The sequence below is a fragment of the Calypte anna genome, chromosome 3 (assembly GCF_003957555.1).
Source record: "Calypte anna isolate BGI_N300 chromosome 3, bCalAnn1_v1.p, whole genome shotgun sequence".
NCBI lineage: Eukaryota > Metazoa > Chordata > Aves > Apodiformes > Trochilidae > Calypte > Calypte anna.
Window position 1 is genome coordinate 61,009,552 of NC_044246.1, and position 24,806 is coordinate 61,034,357.

Sequence of the window (24,806 nt, forward strand, 5' to 3'; positions counted from 1 at the left end):
GGAGTTGACTGAAAACACTAATGACCTGTTGACAACTTGTCAATTTGCATTACTGCTTAAACTTGAAAATTACTGCATGCATTAAACATCAGAGAGCATACAATTCACCATCATAAATATACAGGTGATCTGCATAATGCTACCAACCAGCACATCAGATGCAGTTTCAACTGTGCAGCACAAAGCCCTACATTAACTGGTGAAAGATACCAAGTCCTTATTAACATCAACTTTTCCAAAAAGTAAACGCTTTCACCCCTCTACATAATTAATCACTGAGGCTTTCATCTAGTTCCTAAGGAACAAGCTCTCAAAATTACTGCAGAACTACTTAGCATTTTAAATTATCATCTTTCCTGCACACAGGCATTTTATGCTGTAGACAGACATTGTACCTCATCATGAAAAAAAAAAATAAGCATAGTTAAATAGATTTCAAGGTTGGTGAGATAAAAGAGCCAAGGTGCTACCTGATGTGGATAATTATATGAATTTCAAAATGTCTTCGTTAATTCAAGAGAAAAGTGATGATGCAATGCTAGAATTTTTGGTGTGACCTGTGTCTTCAATTCTGTAGACTCCAAATAAAAAATAAAATTATACACCTCAAAATGCTCGGAAAAAGCACATCACTACCAGCACAGAATAGCAGACTTAAAAATGTTATTTGCTATGGAACAGCAAATACCTGTCTTATGACAACAGAACCTCTTTGGTTTTATTTTTATCTCCTAGAACTATCACTTAATGTGCAAATGATAGGATTGCTAAGACTGCAGTATCAAGAAAACACAATAGACTGCCATGAGCTTATTTCATTTCTTAGTATTCAGGATGAGTAAGTATAACAACTTTAAATACCACGGAAAATCTAGTTACAAAAACAAAAAGCTACATGAACTAACTAGACAAACAGCTCTTACTCATCCCTTTCCTGTGAAATACTGTAAATTTTAGTGCCCAAGTTTACTTACAGAGAAAATGATAATTGAAAAACTTCCCTGACACATTCACTTGAGGGGCTTTTTTTTTTTGCTTTTTTTAACGTTTTAGCCTTGGGCTAAGGATGGGTATGTTCGCCCAATTCTAAGGAATTGAGATAGCACAGGTAAGGAAGACAATACTCTGAACTGGAAGTCATTGCTCTACAGATCAGATGCATTAATAAATCATACAAGACTCAAGTCTGCTGGAACATGAAATAAAATGGGTTTCAGCTGAGCAACCAGGGAGCTTTTTAGGCAAGGCTGACTTCATATTTGCAGCAGACTAAGTACAGGAATGAAGGAGGTTATCACATGCTAACTGAAGGATGGTAACATCTTAAGTACTAACTTGACTGTAAGGAGTTATCGTAGTGCCCGAGTTGAACAAAGCTTCTCAAAAGGGAAGGTAGAAAAACTGAAAACCCCAAAACCAACACAGAAGAACATGGATTGAAACAGGCAGAAGGAAAACGGTGAGAAGAATCTGAAAGCCAGCAATGTGGCATACTGTGTCATGCTAGACCACCACCACAGCTCATACCAAAACAGATTTTGTGACTGAAGGTATTGTAGCCACATGCTTTCCTGTACAAACATCATGAATTCTTCTGCTGCCTATCAACACAAACACAATGCCTCTGCTGCAGATAAGAAGTTCTTGCAGTGACAGATGCCTTTTGGACATTAAATACGTAACAACACAGTGAATTTTGCTGGTAGTTATCTTTTCTAGGGATGAGTCAAAGCTTCAACCAGTGCTAATATGCCATCAACATTTTGTGGCATAATTGTGGATGAAGGGACATAATTCTGCCACCAAAAATACAAAGAGATTGCAAAGCTAACTTTTGAATAATGGTAGTTCAATAATATGCTTAAAAAACACAAGTAGACAAGTAACAAAAGAGCAACCTTCTAGCCATACAAGAGCAGAAAGCACAAAGTGCTCTGAAGATCATATGATTCTATAAAAGAAAAACACCAGAAAACTTCTGGAAACCCTAGCGGGCAAAAAGGTTAGAGGATGATATTTATGATACTTAATGCTCAACATGTTACATTACTTGTAATTTGTTACTTAAGTAGTTATGATTCACATAATATTGTAAGTATATTTTTAAAAATACATTTTTTTCTTAATAAATGTTTCCCTTTTTTTCTGTCGTTTCACCACCCCGCATTTGATTCTCCCATGACTATGTCAACAGTCTTCCAGAAGAACCTGGGATATCCACATTTCTGTATTATATTTCAGAAGGTGTTACACAAAAGGATTTTTAGAAACACTAGGTACAAACAGCAAGCTGTTCTGGTTGTCACTTGGGAACATATGAACTGGAATTAACTTTTTAGCATTTTTCCAAAGCAACAACCAAATCCTCACCTCTACAAATCAAGCAGAACAAAAACATCCAAGCCATAATAAAATTAGTGCCCTCCTATTTCAAGAGGTTCCAAAGTTATTGCTGTATACCTATCGGTACATAGCATTTTGCAATCTGAACAGCAAGCTGGGGAATCCTCATAGGAACAAAATACAGAGTAGCTGCATCTATCAACTGTGACAAAAAAATATTTGACAAATCTTATCTCAGCATACCCTGGTGAAAATAAGTTACAGATTGCTAATGTTTATTTCAGCATGCTCACCATGGCAACTGAAACCATAGCATATTTAGGTTTACAAAATTTTGTATTTTTTTCCAGCTTGGATCTGTTTTCTTGTGAACAGCAGCAACTCAAAAAACCCACATGTGCATACATCTCTCAATTGGGAGAATAAAATTATAGTTTCATAGCACATACCTATGATGACCAATATGTCTTGCTCTTTTAATGTGCCCAACTCCTTTACATCCAGCTGTGGGACACCCTCCATGCTCTAAAGCTTCCACCAATTCCAAGGGACCTGCATGTCAGGAGAAATTGCATACGAGATTTTAAAAAATACCTGATCTTTACAAGTTATATAAATATGCAGGAATACTAGAGTCTCATAGTAAATATGAAGAAATACGTAAACAAAATCTAATTTTGAAGTACTTTAACTATGCATTATGCAAAAACATGCATTCAGAGTAATCCACTGGAGAAATAATTTTGTTCTGTGTGAGTACATCTTTAGAGGAGGGCTACCTCTAGATAGAGAATGCAAATTTTCAAGAACTGTATGACTTGAAGTTTCTCTTCTATTAACTACCTGCAGTTGGAAACTGGTTGTTTTGCAAGAGACAAACTAAGTTATCCTGCTGTTCCTGAAGACTAGGATCTCACCATAATGGATACTGACCTCCTCCACTTTTAGTTCAAGTTTTCCAATAAGCAAGATGCGAAAACAAAGGCTGAAAACACTACTAAAAAGAACAAGTCATCATGAGATATTACATATTTCCTAGTCTGAATTTATGTGTCTATCTGAATTTTATCAACCTGTAATGATGCCTATGGAGACATTAACATATGGAGCTGTCAAAATTAGCTTTGTCTCAAACAAATTTGTTCATCACCCATAGTTCCACAGCAAGTGAGAGAGACCTACTCCTGTAAATGAAACTGGAAACACCTGCTGCACACCTGGGAGCATGTACTGTCTCTCTAGTACTGGTTTTAGCTGGAAAGTACATGATTTTGTATCTCCCCCTACAGATAACAACACTGACATAAAAAGCTCTATTTAAATAAACATTCTGAATTGAAAGATGGAGAATTACTACCCATAATTAGGACAGTCAAAAAGCATTTTTAAACAAATGTTCCACCTACGCTAATGTTACAACACTATGACAAAACTGAAATTAAGAGACTTCTGTAGTCTTTAAAATGGTGCAATGGATAACAGATCTTCTCTTTTGTAACTTTATGCAAAATTGGTATCTGTAACACCAAAAGTTAGTGGACTCAGAGGAAGAGTAAACTTGATAGGGATGCTCTTGCAAAGGAAAGTCCTGCCTCACTGATGCTCTTGTTTTGCAAAAGCTATAACTCTCTACAAATATTCTCACTTAAAATATTCAAACTCTAAAAATATAATTTAAAAGAGCAGCAACTGACTGTCAATACTCTTGCAATAAGGAGCTGCTTGAATCACTATGATATATTAAAAATCACACCAAGATATGGCTCTTATCTCCCTAACTGCTATCAAGAAGGTCATAATCCATCATCATGACTTCACTAATTCTTAAAGAGAAACACCATGACTACATAAGTATTGGGATCATAAGACCATCACAATGACTGTTCTAGATTAATATTACTAACATCAGATAGCATTCACACAAAACTTCTGGTTTTAAAGGCAGTGATCTGGACCACATCATTAAAAGAACTATTTTAGTGACTGAAGAAAAAATATTGTAAATACAATAATAAAAAATATATATTTCAAGACGCATTATAGTCACTGTCAATAAAACTGTCTACTAAAGAGCAAATCAATACAGACTGTTGATTTTGCACTGTATGTCACATTTATAATATTTTGCATATCCTAGCTGCCACTCTTCCATGGACAGTGCTAGAAAGGAGTAAGATTGGCATGGTATGTGTGCCTTATAATGTCATTACATTATAATATGGGGGCTTACTAAGTGGGGGCTGAAGAGGGTGTCCAGTTTTTGTACACCAGCCTGCAGGATGAATATCAGGGCTATCTACATCAGTCCAATAATCATAAATACTATCCCAGCCATCAAAATGGACCTAAAATAAAAAAAAAGGAGAACATTACATTTTAGATCAGAGGAATTATCTGTAAAATCAGTTTCCCTAAATAATAACATTACATGTCCCTGGGAGAAGTCACTTTAAGAGAACTATCATTGTTACACAAAAAGCACATGTACATTAGATTCTGGACCCACACATAATCTCACTGAAGTAGAGAGAGCTGTAATTTGGTTGCTTACTATGTCTTGCATCACTAGGTTCAGATCCCAAGAATAAAGCATGACAACTTTAGTTCTCACATTAATATCGAAATTAAGCATGAATTACTGCCTTTCTTCTCCAGAATAAAAAAATTTTGGATTTCCTCCAAAGCATTAACAAAGGAATAAAAAATTGCATTTATCCATAAAAAAACAAGTAAAAAGCCCCCTGCAATTTTACTGAAGCACATTGTTAAAAGTAATAATTTTACTACAATCAGGCTATGCAGGATAAGGAGTTGAAACTGAAGAGAAAATAAAGTATGTGACTTCCCAGAAAACCACTGATATGGGCCATGCATGCATTTTTTTCAGATAAAAGCTAAATATCTTCAAATCTTACTTGACCCCTGTACTAGTAAATAGCTCAGATCTCTCATGTGCACATGTGTATGCACATTACATACATCCATACAAAGAGAGCTCTTTCAACACTAGCTACAGAATCAAATTCCCACCCTAGAAGTTAACATATCCTGTCCTTTTAATAAATGAAATCGGGGAGTGTGTTTTGATTTTGGTTTTTGCATGATTAACCTAAAGTTTGGATGGAAAATGTGTAGGTGTGAAGATACTAGTTCTGATAGCTTTCTACCACCAGTTAATTCTAATTCAAAATGAAATGTCAGCTGCATTTCCTGCTTGAAATACCAGGTATGCCTAATAAATCCGTACAAATAGCAAACACAAATTTCCTCCATATGTCAATCTAATTGGATAACTTGTACATGGTAGCCCTTCTAACAGTTCAGGGCTTCAGCAAGTAAACATTTTTGCACAATAAAATAAAAATAATTCAAGTATAAAACTTCTGGAAAATTGTTACTTCCTAAAATACAGTATGTGAGATCTAAAGCCTGTAATTAATATGAACTTCAAAAGCACAGCAGATCAAGGTTATTTTTTGGTATCTCACATCTCCCTCCTTGAAAGTTTATACAGACAGATCCAGTTAACACAGGTCAAATATTTTATGGGCCCTAGTATAAATACTATAACAGCATTTCTACATTTTATATGAAACCACTGCATTTCTTGATTAAAAACATATCAAATCTTCTCAAAGCAATTTTCCAATGTATTCAACTCTGCTCTCTAATTACCTACGTCAGCAAATTTCACCAAGAGTATAATAAAAAAAAACCCCTTCCAAAGGAATTATATGTCTATTATCAGTGAAAAGGATGAGCAAAAGCTTAGCATGAAACTCCAATGCGACTCATTTCTTCCTGTGCTTAATTTTACAACTAAAGGATTTTGGTTTTACAAAGTCACTCAAGCAGGAGAGTACAGTAAGGCAGAGAAACTTACTTTTACTCTATAGTCATCAGTATCTACAATAGTTGCTACTCTGATAAATACTGGATTTCTCTTGTCAACCACTTCAAGCTTCATGTTTTTCTGAAAACCATGAGAAGGTTTCTAGAAAAGAAGAATGGTATGTGAAACACAAGAAAATCTCAAAAATCTCACACAACAATTAAGTTTATTAAAACAATAGAAAACTTTTTGCTTCCCTTTTCTCAAATCTGAACATCCCCCCAGAAAATCAAAGTATAAAAAGACCATTTAAATCTGTATTATTAAACTAGAGAAATAAAGTAACTACTTTGGGATTCCAGGTTTTCCATTTAAGCCTTCAAAGTAAGTAGAGATCCTTAGTTTAAATCAGTTAGGTTTTTTCCTAAATTCTCTAGAAAAGTTATTCCAGAGATTTTAGCCAACAGTTTCAAGGCAGCATTGAATAAAATACTACATACCAGAAGTCTGAAATGTCTATAAAATTATCTACAGGGAAACATACTTATGTTTTTCAGTATGTATTTTCACTTTGTGGATCAAACATTCTTTTTCAGTCTCCTACTGAAAAGATAATTAATCCAGGATATAACAGTAAATATTCAGAATAAACAGGACCAAATATCTGTTTTGCAATATTATATTTGGAGTATCAGATTTAATCTTTGACATCTACAGTTGTGAAGTCTAAAGCAAAAATTATTTCCATTTTAAAGGAACATACGCAGATGATGTTATGTGATGTTGGGTTTTAATTTTAGATTTGTACGAAAATAACACACCTGTCCATTTAAGACTTTCCGTAATACTGGTGCTTTTTTCCTTAGCTGCAGCATAACAAATCTATTTTCTCCCAAAATACAATATAAAATACTGTGACTGTCTCAGGAAGACTTCACCCAAACTCAAACACTATCACCATTTTATACCCATTAAGTCTGCTTTCTTAGTCTTTATCACAATGGTTACCATTATTTTGTATATGTTTACCATTATATTAGTACAGGAATCATAAAATCACAGAATGGCTATGCTTGGAAAGGATCTTAAAGATCATCTATTTCCAACTCCCTTGCATGGAAAGGGACACCTTCCACTAGACCAGCGTAGTCAAAGCCCCATCCAACCTGGCCTGGGACATTTCCAGGGAGGGAGCAGCCACAACTTCTTTGGATGACCTGTTCCAATGTCTCACTACTCTCAAATTAAAGAACTTTTTCCTAATGTCTAACCCTAATGTCCTCTCTTCAAGTTTGAAACCATTTCCCCTTGTCCTCTCACTACACACCCATGTAAAAAGCCCTACCCCAGCTTTCTTGTAGATATTGGAAGGTTGCTATCAGATCACTTCAGAGCCTCCTTTCCTCCAGGATGAACAACCTCAAATTCAAATTCATAGGAATCAGGGAGGGGACTTCGTCCAAATATGAAACCAAAAGGTAGAACACAACTGGCCCTCAGTCATGCTCTCCCTTCTCTCCCCCTCCTCTCCTCCACGCTTAAAGCCAGATGGCCTTGTCTAAACTACCTTTTTGGACCTACACCATCCCCATGGTCTCTGGAACAGTATTGAGCTATGCCAGCTAGCACTCTCCCAGTTTAATGCTGTCAATGCCTGCACATTTGTGGCACATCCTGTTCAGTTTCCCAGTGCAGACAGAGTCAGATGGATTCTGCAGGCCATGAGTGGGACATTACCACTGCTACGCCCCACTGCTGTGGGGTGGTGTTCCCTGAACACCAGAGTGAGATATTTAAGCATGGATGCTCTGAGACAAAAAGAAAATGTTTGCTTTTAGCTGGATGTAGTCAAGGTCACCGACTTCCATTTTTTTCCCAGGGACTACAGCTCTCAGATATAACCAAATACCTTCCTAACCCCTGCACTGAGTATTCTTGCTCATAAGATTGAGACACAATTTAAACAATTTGGGCTGATAAGCTGCAGGCCAGTGATAAAAATCTAGTGATCTAACAACTCCAGCAACTGCTAGTAGCACCACAGTTCTGTGGTGCTAATCTGGGAAGTTGAGACAAACCAGCCCACTTTCTTCACTGAAATTTTAAGAGTTCAAGCAAGATGGGCATTCAAGCAAGATGGGTGTCACTGAAGAAAGCAGCAAGTAAAAAGGTGTCTGAAATGCCTGTTGTCAAGTAACACCATAGTTAAGCAGAGAAGTTGCCTGTGCCCTAGTGACAAGCTCACAGAAGAAAGTCTACTGAAAGATATGAAATACAAACTCTCTCCTGGCTACTACCAGAGACAATGGCAACAATCCTGACCTCCTACAATAATTTTCACATGCTCACTGTATTTTACTGCACCATTTAAAATATATTGATAGAAATACATATGGCCAAAATGTTATGATGAATCAATAGCTTCCTCATTATTTCTAATAACTAAGCAGTAATTTCCCATAGCAAATTACATTCATTAGTAATATTTTGCAACATTTAATCTCATCTATAATGATTAAAAATAAAGTAATAGTGACTTATAACAAGTCTGATTTTTTCAACAGTGAACTTCAAATTTGCATGAAAACAAACCACCTATCATGCAACTAATTAACTAGATACTCTTAATGACACAGGAACACCATCTATGTATTGTCTTCTTAAACTCATTGATTAGATGCACTTTAAAGCATGAAAAAAATCTAGGCATTTTCTCACCACTTTAAAAGCCCTCGCAGGTGCAGGTAATGAACTGGTCTCTTCCAAATACTTCTCCCAGGAAAAATGCTTAGCATGTGGATAATCTGGCACAGAAGAAATATAAGCAAAATTAAACATTCCAGTGCAAACACTCAAACTGATGTCTAATTTATAGAATGCCTAACACTTTTATAAAACTGTTACGATTTATGTTTTGGATTCATAACATAATTACAAGAAATGCTGTTCTAGATTGTTTCTGACACATTCACCATGTAGGTTAAAAAGCCCAATGATCTTCTTATACACAACAGTGAGTACTCAGCAGAAAAAAATCACAATCAAAATCACAATGATTCAAATATGAGAATGCAAGTAAGGTGGTCTGGAAAAATCTGTCCACCTAATTAAAGAAATTCATTCGAGTATTATAAGCCTAATCCTCTTGATCCTGTATTTTATAAACAGTAATGTACTGGCAAACAATTTAATTAGTGACAGCTTTGTACCACAGAGAGCACACCTGACTGCTTGCTATTCTTTTAATTATTTGTTTTAACCAAATTTCTGAAAAAAATACCCTGGACATTTACTAGAATAATAATTTACAGACATCATCAAAGATGATGTTGCTTCTCTCAGGAAGTGCCCCGTTTCCAAACACCTTATGCAAGAAACACAGCTTTGTTCTTAAAAGGCTGTCCTTCACCTTTAACCTGCTGTAGATGTTTAACTGAAGTTTAAACAGTATGGTTAACAACCTAGACAAGAACAAAACCAATTCTGATTGGATTTAAACAGGACTTCACTGAATAATAGGTTGTAATTAACCTCCCGACAGATTGCTTTCAACTTTTCAAGATTGCTGGCTATTAGAACTTCTGTCAAAGTTGGTTTTAAGTAATTAAATTTTCCCATATTCTCAGACCACATGAGATGATTCCAATTTCTGCAACAGGGCATTTAGATAATCCATCTATACACAACAGTCCTGAAAAACAGTGGCCTTATGTTTTGTATTAATTAACACAATTTCATTCTCCTGTATCATCTCTCTCATTGTATGTTTCTCCTTCCAAAGAGCTCTTACAAGAAGTTTGATCTCATGATAACCTAAGTGTGAGGAACCTATCCTCAGGATGTGTATTCTGGGAAGCAGTGTGAAACACCATTTACACCCCCCAACAAAACAAAAGGACTGCCAGGCACCAGGACTGCTGGTCCCTAAGGAAATGGCCTGCATATGGCCTAGGGGCTGCATATGGGAACAATGACAGAGATCAGGACTGAGGAGTGAAGTGGGGGAAAGTCTGCTCCAATTGTTCAATATGAAATATCTCAAACTCGAGGAGGACTTAGGGATTTTCATTGACACCAACCCTTCCCTGGCTGGCTGGATCCAGGACTGGTGATTTTCTGTTATCTCTCAAATTTCTTCGTCTGCTCTCTTGCTTTCTCTTTCCTAAAATCATTAAGTAACACAATGCTTACCACAGTTTTTTCCCAGGTTTCACAGCTTGGATGAATACGTATTGTGACTTTTGTGATCTAAACAATCAGCCTTTCAATGACTGTGCAACCTGAGCATCTATAATAATCAGCCTTTATGAGCTACTCCTTCCATAGTACTAATTAAATCTTACATTTAAATACAGATCTTGAGTGTTGTTTCACCTTAATCCAATCAAGGGGTATCAGAGAGTTGAACATTTCCTCTGACCATAACATTTAAGTCACTCTTCTTGGGAGGGACAGGTCTGACACAGTAAGGTTGGATCCCAGCCACACCTAGGCTCCTCTCTGAGGAGTTTAGAAAGCAAGGGGATCCAATTGGTGCCTCCCTGGGTACCCTTATCCAGGTCTTAACAGTAAGGCAATCTTCTTATCAACTTGCATATTAAGTTCACAGGTGTTTTTCTTATGCAACGTTCTCAGACACCTGGAATTTGTTTTATCACCATTTTTACAATGCGAGTCTTGGAATAAGTGAATACATTCAGCCCAAAATAGAAACTTGTTCAGATTCCAAGGGGTACCCTCATGGGCTGATGTCTCTTTAGTAAAGAAGCATATGTGAGCATACTTAATGCCCAACATCTATTGTACTTCTACTTTTACTATATTATGTCCTGTAGAAAAGTCTGTAACTGCCCTAATACTGATTCTTAATTACAGAAATAAACATTCAGAGGAGGTAATAATAAGCTTTTTGCAGTTCTCATGCTGCTAATGTACCTCCTTAAATCCTTCAGATATCTAATAAGATACAAACCTGGTGGGGTGATGAGAGTTCTTTTATGTTCTTTACACCATCCAACAGGATGAATGTGTGGGCTAGCAGCCTCACACCTGGAGGGGGAAAAACAGGAGGATTGGTAATGCAGGTCTTTAAATATCCAATTATGCTCAGAAAGCAAGACATACAAGAAGGATCTAACAAATTCCAAGCAACCTGACATCTTCAACTTAAACTGCAAATATAACCTGAAGACACAAATGCATTTAAAACAAACCTGTTATCACCTAAAGCAGCATAAGGATTTATTTAAAATTTAATTGGAATACTAAAAAAAAAAATCAAGCAAATGAAGTTAGTAGTAGATCTCCATTTAGAAGCTGTAATGCTGGGTCTGAAAAAAATCCCATACAGTCTCTTCATGTTGGCTGGTTTCAGAAGTAATGAACTCTGTTCATTACAAGAACACAGTAATCCCATTCAAGACAAATGGGATTTTGCATTGCCAAGACCTAAGACCGAAACTTTAAACCAAAAGCTTAAAGACACTGATTAATGATTGAAGTTGCACCTGGAGACAGATTAGAAAATCAAGCGTAACTGCAATGCACTGCAAATGACAAGTAAAAATTCAAAACCAGATTGAGTGGTCTGAATAGAGCTATCACCATGTTATGATAAACTCAGCAGCATATAAGCAAAGTACACCTGAGAAACAGTGCAAAGAATAAAATAGCATTTTAGACCCCAAACTGTCTGAAAGAATCCAGAACTAGGGATCCAAGACTGCTTTAAAAAAGATGAAGAAACTGTCTTCATCAGGACAGTAACACCTTCCCATATTTTCTGTCACATACATCTGATCTTGCACTAGTGCTACCGCCTGTGGCATGCCACAAAAACCACAGAAGACTAACAGAGGCTGTGTCCTTCTTCTTTACAGTTAATGAACAAGAGGGGAAGCACTTCTTTCTTCTATCCTAATAGTAGTTTCCCACACAAGAACTTTACGTGGATGAGGTATCCTTCTGCACTGGAAGGACAGAGCCTCTCACTTGTTGAGATGTTTTGAAACAAAGTCCACAAATTATTTCCAAAAGTTTGAGTCAAATTTGGGAATAAGACCCACATTCCTGAGTCACTATCATATTATCAGTATTAATATTTAAAATAATGAGATAGGTCAGTAAAACCAGTTATCAGGTCAAACCTAAATGCATTTGTTCTGTTTTAATTTTTGAAGCAGAGTCCAAACACACAAAAAGTAAATGCCACTGCATACAGTTCTTGCTTTGAAGATTCAAGAAGAAGCAAGTGACCATGGTTTGTTACAATATAAGATGCACTCCTGGAAGATGCTCTGACATTACAGCAATGAGAGTAAGCAGTCATGTAGCTGTGAGCACTACACAAAACAGCACGGCAAAACAGCACTATAAAACATCTACAGGGTTTTGATTTGCTTTAAAAGAAAAAAACCAAGACAGTACAGATGAGCCTATAAGAAATTTATGTAACCGTGGTGGCCTCAGGAAAAAAAACCACACAAAAATATCCATGTTCCAGCAAAACCATGTCACACAATCCATCTATACCTACTGATTTCACACAGGCTCTTAGCCTCTAACAGTCCATTTAACAATAAAATGTTGAGATCAGTAAAAGCCACACACAATTTCACATAAAACTATTACACTTTAATGTGTGTTATTTTATGGACTTGTTACCTAGTTTGGAAGAACAACAATAGTCTATCAGACTAAGTCCAAGACTTGTCAGATGGAATGCTAAAGGCTACTCTGACTTTTCATAAGCAATTTGCCATGTCCCAAAGCTTTTTATCTCCTTTGTTCCGAAACAGAAGGCAGATCACTCAGCTCATATGCTTCATGAAACAGAATGAAACATGAATTGTGAAGATGCTTGCTAGGTCAAAAAAGGTTACCGACACTAGCAGGAGCTGAAGAATTTTGCATCTCCAAACCTAACCACCCCTGGCCAGCAGCAGAGCACCACCACCTTCCACCATGCTATGAAGTCGTGACACTCGCATGCTCCACTTAGAAAGGCTATGACCATGATGCATGGCCCTTGTGACCCATTCTTTTTGTTGTGTGAAAACACAGAGAAAAAGACAATTTTCCATACTGAATAACAAGGCTAATCCGGGAAGCTGAAGCAGAGCCAAAAGCAGCAGAGTGGTCCAGGTGAACCCATAAGAGAACATGCAGAAGGACAGAATAAGCAGCTGCTCTGATAAGTTACAGACAGATCAACTGTATCTTAGTAAAGATGTCAAAGCAGGGAAAAGCTATATGATGCAGAACTTCTTCCTGGCCTTTTACAAGAAGGAAAGCCAAGCTGACAGTGTGAGCCCCTGGAGGGTGCATCACCCTGCGTGAAAGATGTGTGCAGTTCAACAATCCATAACTCACAGCAAGAGCATGAGACACAATGAGAGAACTGCCTATGGAAGATGACTTAGTGTTTTTCTATTGGTCACTTTCAGCTCTCTTGTTAAATACTCACAAAAATCTGTTTTGTATATATAGCTCATTAAATTCAGATCAAGAGAGATGGATAACAACACTGGCTGTGTTATGATCGAATGAATATTCGATTCTTCTGAAACATGTTTTACCAAATGGGTCTCCACCTGAAGGTGTGGACAGAGTTTATTAAGTAATCAGTATACTTTTAAAACTAAACTGTGTTATACTTTTGAAAAAAATTGAAAATACCTTTTGTTACTTGATTTTCACTTTATTAAATATCAATAAATATGTAATGAAAATGTTATCTATAAAAAACAATAATACACGTTTTATTCCCATGTATAATAATATGCTCTCAAGAATGCTACTTATACAACTTCTTCATTGTGAGATGTCAGTCATCTAACCATGCAAAAAAAAAAAAAGGAAAAAAAAGATAAACATAGAAACCATACTGCAGCCCCATCTAGTGCAGAAGTGAGAATACTTCATCACTGACAAGTAGTAATGCTGGTATTACTTTTGGTCAGGACTTCCCAAAACACAGCCCATAAGATTATGAGATGCAATCCAGAGGTAGTATAGCAAGTTGTATTACCCTATTTTCTTTTTAAAGTGTGGTAAGACAACTGCACCGTTGTTTGCATAAAACTGTAAAGCTTTAGGCTCAGATACTGGTCCATTAACAATTTAAATAGTTAAAAGCATGCACTGTGATTCATGGTTCTCTAAGACTGCTCTATCTTCTTTTTGGCATAATATAACCCCTTCAAAAAGATCCTTTTTGAAGGAGTGACGCAAAGTTAATTACCTCAAAAAGGAAACAAGCAGAGCACAACTTGTAAGGACTTGGCTGTTAGCAATGTAGCAGATTCTGAAGGAGAACAGAACTGGCCTCTTATATAGTTTCACACCAAAATCCAGTCTGTTCCAAAACTCACACAGGTTGGAAAATGGTTCAGAAAATAAAAAACTGATTTGCCTTCACATGGCACTTTAGAGGTTTTTCTATGCAAGACGGACAGGTGAGTGAAGCATGGGACACTACTTTCTCATACTCCTGGTAAACTGATGCCATGTGCTGCCTGTAGCACCACCTTCTCTGCAGTGGAGGTTCAGACCAAGCCATAGATGAGGGCAGCTTCATTCAAGCAGCATCATTCAGCTAAATTCAATAATCTAGTTCTCCTACAGCTTGTCATGTAGCCCATACCATTATTTCAAGACATGGACTCACCAAATTTTGAAGTTACACAGTAGTTTCATATTATTCTTACTTACACAGTGCCTAAGCAGTTATAAAATACAGATCAAGAAAACTGTATAGATTTATTTTTACAAACTCAGCTATACAATTAAGTTGCTACTGCCAAACTCAAGACATGGGATTACAATGCTCTACCTGTTCTGCAGTAACTTAGTCTTGAAAGAATGAACAATATGTAATTTTGCTGAAATGATCTCCCAAAAGAAGATGCAAGTGCAAAGAAACCTGCACTGTGACAGCCACAGCCTAGATTTCCTTCAGAATCTTTACTCTTGCAGTATGTCCTGCTCCATTCACTGACTTCTGTATAGCTACACAAAGCCCTTCCACCATGCAACACGCCAAAAGGTCATCTCTAACACAAGTCAGGATAACAGGATCCAAAGTTTTAGAGGAATGTAGAACACGAGACTAAACCCAGGTTTTGCCTCTATCCTGATGCCTCGAAGAAGATGGCCAAGGTTCAGTCTCAACAACATGAGTGAATCAACAACCTTCTGAAAACAATTAAGCCTTTCTTTCAATTTACAGGTACACATAAACCTAATTCCAAGTCCAACAGTGATATTTATCATGGTGAATATTCTTCACTAAAGATACTAACCTCAGAGATAACTACAAAATGAGAAACTGATCCACAACTGCACATGCAGCAGCACACAGGAACACTCATTTAGCACATTTCCTGGAAATTTTTTATGTGCCACCTGACATGGGAAATTTGATTCCTCCAGTCTACCACCAAGACATACTTTGATGGCCAGGATTACATATCTAGCAAAAGCTGGTATGGTAACTGTATTGACAGTCAGGAAAGAATCACAGAAAATAGTGCTTACAGCTAACATATTTTTGATATGTCTCACTTGGATACAAAACAAAATATCATACCAGTAATCGTAACTCTCATCCCAGTTGTCAAAATGAACCAGAAAACGATTGTCCACCATGTCTGTTACCGTAGCAACACAAATGAAAGTCGGGTTCTTCTTGTCTACAGCTTCCAGCTTCATCCCCACTCGAAATCCCGATGGAATCACTGTCTGCATAGAGAAAGACATTTAATTGAAGATAAATACTATAAATCCAGGAATTTCCCCAGTGTCCACAATCAATACATTCCTGTCATTTCTAAATTTCCCAATTAGCTGCCTCAACAGAGTGGCAGTAGTTGACTGCCACTAATTAGACTAATTAGTTGACATGAGAGATGTTCAAACACAGAGACTCATGGCTTATGAAATAAAAAAGGCCTAAACATGCTGCTAAAATTAAGTGTTTGGTTTAACTCTGTCTTAAATATTTTCCTTGAAAAACCATGGTTGTTCCACAACATTGTGGTGCAAGACACAGTACTATCGAGTCTTCATTTTCATCTAAGATACCATGTCTGAGTGTGCCATATCACATGTCGAAACAGATAAATAAAATGTTTATGCATCAGAACTGCAGAGGTAAACTGAAATGGAGATTGTTATTCAATTTTTTGTCAACATTGTTACCTTAAACTCCAGGTCTCAAGTCTCTCAAATGTGCTGAATCTCTACTATACACATGAGCATACTAGCAACTTTTCACACCACTAGTAACAAATGAGTACTTACTGCATTCTGGTTTTCAAACAGTGATTTAGGAGCAGCTTGAGCCTTGCATGCCTTTAGGTATGAGGGCCAGCTGAATTCTTCTTCCTTATATCCTAGATTAGGGTCATAAAAGAAGGGTAAGAAATGACAGGTGTGAGACACAAGGTACATATAGCTATCTATCATAATTGACGAAATCATTTATTCCATCCATTTCTGAACTGTTTGTTACAATTTCAAAACTGAAGATATTATGCTATAACTATTAACTATTTATTCTTATTTTATATAAACTATGCTGGGACAATTTACTTCAAAACTACTTACTGATTCTACCACAATATGAACCCAATGCATCTTTGAGGGAGTAAGGGTTTGGATTCTTAGAAATTTTAGCAGGACACTTTAGAGGAGCTCACAAAGTTCAAAAGAAAGTTGATGAAGCTTATCTTTATTTGGGCATCTGGTATTGCAAAGAGGAACTAACTTCTTTGGTAAAGAAGCTCACATAGCCCTTAACAAAATGGCAAACTTTCTTTACACTAATTGAGCTGCACATTATTCATTTTTTATAGTTGGCTACAACTGGCATTTGAACTGTTTCTCATCTTCATCTGGGAGGAGGAATAGTCATATAAATAAAGCACTTATAACTCAGGAGATTTCATCTCAGTTTCAATTTCATCTTCAAAACAAGCTCCCTTATCACTGCCTATCCCTCATCTCCAACCTCACAGTGCAGACTGTCAAGGGACCTGAAGGTCCTCAAAACAAAAATCTTTAAGGTATCAGAAATCAGTCTCAGTAAGATATCAGTTTATACACTACCACCTCCCTCCTTTCAGACAACTCTCTTGAAGTGGCATATGCTACAAATCACTTCTCTGTCCCTTCCCAAGGAAACCTCACCTTACCACCTCTCTGCCTCTCAGGTGCCAACTAAGTTCCCTTTGGTGGTCTGGCTGATGCACACACAACCAACAAGCTCCAGGCCAGTGCTCCCCAGCTGCTTTTCAGTTCTTTGCTTCTACTTTGGAAACAGCAAAAGGTCTACGGACCACAGTGTCAGTTTTTTTTATTCCCTATAATGCATCAATTCTGTACACTCATTATTTTGCAGCCTTTTGAAGCCACATTATACCACCCTTGCTGTGATTGTCAAAACACCAAATTCATTTACTCCTCATGCTCCCTTCATCCCCATATACTCACTTCCTACCACAAATGGGAGCCTATTTATCCCTTTTTTCAATCTACAGTTCAGTGCTTATGCCCTTCATCTACCGAAATACAGGAGTCTCATATTCTGAAACAGAATAATTAACCAAGCAAATTACACATATTTCAATATGTGTATACCATTTCCATAAGATAGGAACAATTTATGCTTCCAGCTTGTAATCTTATCCTTTTTTCTTCCTTCTTACCTTTTCATTCCTCTTTTTTTTCTGTTTTAAGCTTACACTTTTTGACAAAAGCACAGTATCTGTGCCAGCACATGTACAATAATGGTGAAAAATACCTAGCAATGAAAATGTCCTCAGACCTTCCACTTAAGGATTCTCAGCTGCCTGGGAGACCTCAGTTTGAACATAAATGTCACCAGTATACTACCATTTTATTTGCAATAGGCATTCATCTGGGTTCTAGGTATGTTGCCTTTCTTCTCTAATGCCTACTTTTATGACTCATTTTGTTTTCATGTTTTTGTTGGATTTCCAGAGGAAAAAAAAAAAAAAAGTAGGATTTCAACATTTTCGCAAGACTTAGAGTTTAATTTGCCATGTTCTAATTAATTCTCTGACTATATGAACAAAACTGTTTCTACCAGAAAGAATAACTACAGCATTACACAGACAGTCTCAACCTCAGAACTATGGAAAATACACACATTCCATACTAAACAATACCTTTAGGGGGATGAAGCTTGTGACCTGTTTTCTCACACCATCCAACAGGATGAATGTCTGAAGAATCAGCATTCACCCAGAAATCATAACAATCTGGGTATCCATCAAAATGGAGTCGTATCCTGTAGCCACAAACCTAAAAGCAAGAATGTACAACATATCACACTAAGTTTTGAGATGTTTGCCCTATGTATAACAGCTTCTGTTCAATATTATGTATATGAACAGCATGCTTACAGCTAGCCTTTTACTTCTGCTCAAGCCAACACTGGATGAATAAATTCATTTGGTAAAAAGGAAAGAATAAAAAAAAGTAAAGCTATTCTCAGTCTGAGTGCCTCCTCTTCTGGTGAAAAGAATTAACTTCAAAGTTGGATGTTGCCATCAGAGTTCAAAAACTTAAAAAATGTTCAATCCAACACCAGAATAAAACAGCAGCCCTACAGAAAAACACGAGCACATCTGATAGAATCGTGGATAAAGTGCAGCTAATGAGGTTCTCAAGCTATGCCAATTAATCAATATGCGAGACAGCACTCAACAGTAACTAAGTTCAACAGACTCTCCACAGAGACACTGAGAGCTGTTATTAAAGATGAGAAGTCAATGAAGGTATCCCCCAGAATGTTCTTATTACATGAAGTATGAAGTTAACCACACAGAGGAAGAGAAAAACAGGACATACAATCCCCTTCTCTTTATACAAGTCCTCCACATCTCCCTGAGTGCCAAATATCATAACTTTACCACAGTCATCAGTGAGAATCTCCTGACTTCAAAGGTCATCCTATGCTATATTTAATCTAAACTCTTATGTAACTTTCAGCTTGCCATCTCAGAATTCTGGGAAATTCAGGTCATCCTGCAGTAAAACACGACCTACCACTTAGTGCTGAACACACAGTACACAGGAAATTCTCAACCACTGACACACAATCCACAAGAAAATGGAAGAAATATCTATAGAAATGGTACGTGACTATGAGTCACAAAGAGATCCAGGAATCCAAAACCAGTAACTGTTACGTAGAGCAGAGTCCTTACTTAAAAAACTGTAGTAAAAATAAAAACTGAGTTTATATGCTATATTACTTTGCAGGAGTTGCCAATACATGCAATTTCTGAAAAAACTGTAGCCCAACTGCAAAACAGCTGCTCACATCTTGTACTTACCTCGGCCACTGTAAGAACACAGTATATTGACTGGTGCTCGGGATCCACACCCTCCAGCTTCATCCCTACTTTGAATCCATTTTTGTTGTATGGGAAGGATTGGTACTGCAATGGAAAAAGAATAGTTTCAATACTTCTGAAAGTACACCAGAGTATCTTCATAAGGAAAAGAACAATGACTCCTTACTGTTCATATTTCTGAAAGAACAAATTAATTACTTTTGAATGCATTTTGCATTTTTAAAAACATACTGTTGAAAAGTGAAGTTGATGATTGCTTGGAAAACCTGCTGATACTCGAATGACTTAAAGCTTGAGAGTACTTTATTAAAGAATTAGCAAAAAAGTTACCCAAGTGTTGCAAGATGAACCTCTCTTAGGGCACGGCGCTCTGAGGTCCAACAGGTGTTCCAGCAGAAGTGCACAGACAGTGCCCTGAGTCTGTTGCCCTCAGGACTGGCTAGCCTAGCTCAGATGCTACTGCTCTGGATTCAATTAACCTCTCTGCTGGCTTGCTCAGGACTAAGCTGAGCCTGTGCTTCAGGCCTCACCTTTTATTGGCCCCCTAATCCTGCTCATGTGCAGTTGGGGCCCACCCTAATCAGGCACAGGTGGGCTTAACACAAGCTCATGCCCACTCCCTGGTAATTAGTGGCACCTGGTTGCCTCATTTCACTACACCCAAGTGAAAGAAGACAGCCTGATTTGCCCTCAACTTTTTTTACTAATTGTCAATAAAACATTTTACCAATGTAATGATTTAATTTTCAGCCTGTACATTGACACACATAGTTGTCATCTTTCCTACAACAATCACAAACAATAATGCTCTATTTTGCCTTTTCATTACATCTCATGCTATCAAAGACAAACTGCAAAGCAGAAATACAGAACACTGTATGTATAGAGGGGTGGCCTCTTTCATGCCATTTTGTCCTTTGAATGTTCAGTCCCGATTATCTCATTTTCCATGAATAGTTTTGCTCCCTGACATCTGCTAAAAGAAGGAAGCAAGCTAGCAGATACTAAGGTTAAATTGGAGGGAATATCAGAAAAAAAAAATCTGAATAAAACAAGAGGGTTTTCCACAGTTTACCAAATTCACAACTAGACAGTTTTTGTGACCTACACAGTTACAGACAAAACACAGAAACAGCATCTTTATGATCCCCCTTCCTTCTTTTCCTGTCTAAAAGCTATACATGCTCTCTAGCCATCTGCGGTACCTCTGCAATCAATGGAAAGAGAAGGGTACCAAGGGAGGTACTTGGAGAGGTCTCACCCACTTGGAAGTAACAGGAAACTTCTCTTTGGTGGCTTTGGCTGCAACTGATAAAACTGAGTAATAAGCCCAGATGTAAAAAATAAAGAGCAAGGGGCAAGAGCAGCAGTCAAGGGGAAAGGAAGAATCTGACCAGTTTAAATCAGCTGGAAGTGGTCAGCTAATTGATTAGTTTGGTCAAGCTACAGGTCTAAGTCCCTATCTAAAACCATCTTAGATCATTTTGTAAATCTCAGTTAAGGGGTCAGAGTACCTGACTGTATTACATGCATTTGTAAAATTATTTTGTCCTATCCCTACACTTAGTATTTTTATATCCAATGAAAGTTTAATGAAATTACACTACTACAAAGGAGTCAGCAAATGAGCAGAAAAATGAGCAGAAATCAGATTGAGGATTAGAGATGTTTATGTATGGTGCAAGAACATATGGAAAACCCAAAAGATCACATCAGCAGAGTCAGAGATTAAAAAAGTTAAAATTCAAGGGTCCATAACTTTGTTTTACTGGAGCAATAACAGTTTGACAGTCACAGTTTAGAAATTACTCTAAACTTTAAGTACCAGGAAGTGCCAAGTACACTCTAATGTCCTGAACTTTCCTAGCTAAGGGTAAGAAAAGCACTGCGTCTGAACTCAAAAAAAAAAAAAAAAAAAAAAGGAGAAAAAAAGAGTAATTCTCAAAATCCAAGTGGAAATCAATGACTCAAAATTGGTGGTGATGTTTGTTTGTTTTTTAAATCCTGCTATTTCTGTGTCTTGCTTATCTATCTGTAAAATGAAGAAATATTACTTGGCTACTTCTAAGTGTTATTAACAATTCTCTCTCTGCTACAGGCTTTAAACCCTGCACACTAAATAAAATGCTAGACTTACACAGGAGCTAAAGATTTAGAAAGAAAATATTAAAAAGATGCACTGAGTGAGAAAAGTGCATGGTGAAAAAAAATAAAGGAAACAGAATCACAGAATGTTAGGGATTGGAAGGGACCTCTGAAGATTATCTAGTCCAAGCCCTCTGCCAGGGCAGGCTCACCTAAAGCAGGCTGCACAGCATGGCATCCAGGTGGGTTTTGAACATCTCCAAAGACAAGAGACTACATCATCTGTCCAGGCAGCCTGTCCCAGTGTTCTGCCACCTTCAAAGTAAGAACCTTCTCCTTAAGTTTAGATGGAACTTCCTAATTTCAAGTCGGTGCCCATTACCTGTTGTTCTATCACTGGGCACTACTGTGGCACTCAGTGCCATGGTCTAGCAACCGCAACGGTGGTTCAAGGGTTGGACTCGATGATCTCTGAGGTCCCTTCCAACCCAGCCAATTCTATGATTCTACGAAAAAAGACTGGCACCAACCCAACCTCCAGACACCGACCCTTTAAATATTTATAAGCATTGATAAAATCCCTCCTCCAGACAAAACGCCCAAGTCCTTCAGCCTTTCTTCATAAGAGAGATGCTGTAGTCCCCTAATCCTCTAGTCCTTTGCTGTACCCTCTCCAGCAGTTTCCTCTTTTTCTTAATCCAGGGAGCCCAGAACTGGGCACAGTACTCCAGATGCAGCCTCATCACAGGCAGAGTAGAGCAGGAGAGCAGCACATCTTTGTGTAATTCCAGACTTTACTACCATGTGCAGTGCCTAAAAAGGCTGATACAGCCCTGCATGCAGCAACAGCATTTCAGAGAATTTCTGACAGGCAGAGCAATGCTACCTTCCAGACAGAGACTTACATACCCTTTTTTTTTTTCTTGGTTGTTCTTTGACCAGTATATAGCACAGGGTGTATAACTAAGGATGGCCAGGTAACTGCTGTTCTTGTACCTACAAATCTATGGATTCTGTAAATTTCAGTCCTATTTTTTTACTTTTTACCTCAGTGATGTCTAAAAGCACCAATTAAAGGTCAGCATCACATGCCCAAGTATGCTGAAAAGCTAACTCCTGTGCAAAAGACTCCATAGTTAAGTATAAAGCTAAGAGAAAGAAATGGATGCAAGAAACAGACTACAAGAACAGAATTATAAAAAAAAAATAATACCAGATATACATAGACAAGTACAACAGCTAAGACATGTTCATATGTTTTGCCAGGTTTTGCAAGAGAAGAGAACAGCATGGAAGCTTTGTGGATTTACATATAGAGCTCTCTTCCAAGCAAGAGAGACAACACTAGAGAAAGCACTAAAATGACAAATGAAAAAGACTACCATAGCAGGCAAAGGACAAGCAAGACATGATGATGTGACATCCACTCAGCTGCCAGGCAAAATGGGAACAAGCCGAACTAGTATCTGATGTAGTAACAAAATATAATGCCAACAGGAGCTGGAAAAGGACTGGTAATATAATAAAAGCAACAAGCCAAAAGATAACCTTTGTACCAACATATTTAAAGAGAAATATATGGCATGAAAATACGATAGTATGTATCTGATTTTTAGCTCCTAAGATCAGAAATAACAACTAGAACTTGCAGATTTGGAAAAGAATCTGCTTTCTGTAGTCTCAGCTGACAGCATTCATCTACAACTACAGAATTCTTTGAAAAAGCAGTGAAAGACAACAAATTTCACATGTTCTGAGTATCCTGACAATCGTATAGTATTACATCAACCAAGTAGCTTTCCTTTCAGAGAACTGCATAATCTTCAAATTATTTTTTCAAATTTATTTCCAATAAATTTCATTATCTTAGATGTCTGACTGATTTCAACCTCAGAAGGTCATACCTCTTTAAAAAGTTTAGTAGGTACTGCAATGGCCTTTTCTTCCTCCAGATAGGATGCCCAACACCATGCTTGCCTTCCTTTAGAGGGTACAGCTGTAAAGAAGCACACAATAGCACAAGAATTCTCTAACTGTTAAATTCTCAAGGAAAAAACCCAAACACTTTGAAGTTTACAGCATACCTATTACAAATCTACATATTATTAAATGCATTCCTAGTATTTCTAGGACTTATTTCACGACAAGTAGCTAAAGCTACAGCTTTAATGGCACCAGGAACATGAAGGTTTCTGGTTTGTAAAGAAAGGCTTCCAGGAGTTCAAATCTTGATTAGTACCAACAAACTCTTTCAGGTGACAAGGTCAGCTTACAAGTCTTAACCTCAGTCTGTTTATCTTTATTGTTCATAAGAATCATAAAGAAAAAAAATTTGTAAATATGTAAAAGACCAGTTAAAATCATGTAGCTCAATTTTTCACTTTTTTTTTTCCCCTCAAGAATTTTTTTTCCTGGAAAGTATTTTCAACTGGATAGCAGTCATGGCATGTTTTTTTTTAATCACAGCTGAAATACTTTATTCTTTGACAGTATTCAGAATGTTTCTAACCTACTTCACCATTTCATAGTATGCATGATGGTTCTGGGGGGAGAGTCAGCGATTTAACAGCAAATTTTCCAAGCTGTCAAAACCACTATGAGGTTTTTTTTCTCCCATCATGTCATTAGTATATGACAATAACTTCCATTTTCAGGTTTGTTCATATAGTATGACACTTGCATACACTTGCATAGTAATTTTAATACTGGTTACAGTCATATCAGTGAGTAAGGTTTTAGGCCTTGAAAATAAGGTAATAACTAATATAGCAAACTAGGAACTTCAAAAACAGTTGGCTTGTGAGGCTGGCTATGTATGTATCTACTTTCATACACCTCCACTCTGGTTTACTGATCTCCATTTAAAATGCCTCCTCTGCACATATAGCTTAGCACTTCAGACCATAAGCTTTGATACCAGAAGGACTCCTCACAGTCCACAGTTATGATTCTGGCTTGATCCTGACTGTGGTCTGCTCAAAAGACCTTCAGAAGTAACAGTCTGGATAAACATTTCTATGATTAAAACATGAACCATAACAATATGGTTAGCAATGCCAAACTCCTGAAGAAAGCTGATAACATAACTGAAAAATAACAACTTTCAGAATCACAGCAATCGCTCAACACTATTAAAGCACATTCATTTTGTTTGTGATTTA

At 37.2% G+C, this 24,806-nt stretch overlaps 1 protein-coding gene across 1 annotated transcript in view; it reads right to left on the reverse strand.

Annotated features, from left to right (window-relative positions):
- The window catches only part of L3MBTL3 (L3MBTL histone methyl-lysine binding protein 3), a 69,148-nt gene that overhangs the window by 17,453 nt on the left and 26,889 nt on the right, over nucleotides 1-24,806 (reverse strand). Inside the window, 10 exon segments of the mRNA XM_030448553.1 lie at nucleotides 2,793-2,895; nucleotides 4,574-4,688; nucleotides 6,227-6,337; nucleotides 8,894-8,979; nucleotides 11,148-11,224; nucleotides 15,765-15,916; nucleotides 16,478-16,569; nucleotides 18,367-18,502; nucleotides 19,540-19,644; nucleotides 23,550-23,641. Coding sequence (XP_030304413.1) covers nucleotides 2,793-2,895; nucleotides 4,574-4,688; nucleotides 6,227-6,337; nucleotides 8,894-8,979; nucleotides 11,148-11,224; nucleotides 15,765-15,916; nucleotides 16,478-16,569; nucleotides 18,367-18,502; nucleotides 19,540-19,644; nucleotides 23,550-23,641 — 1,069 coding nt within the window.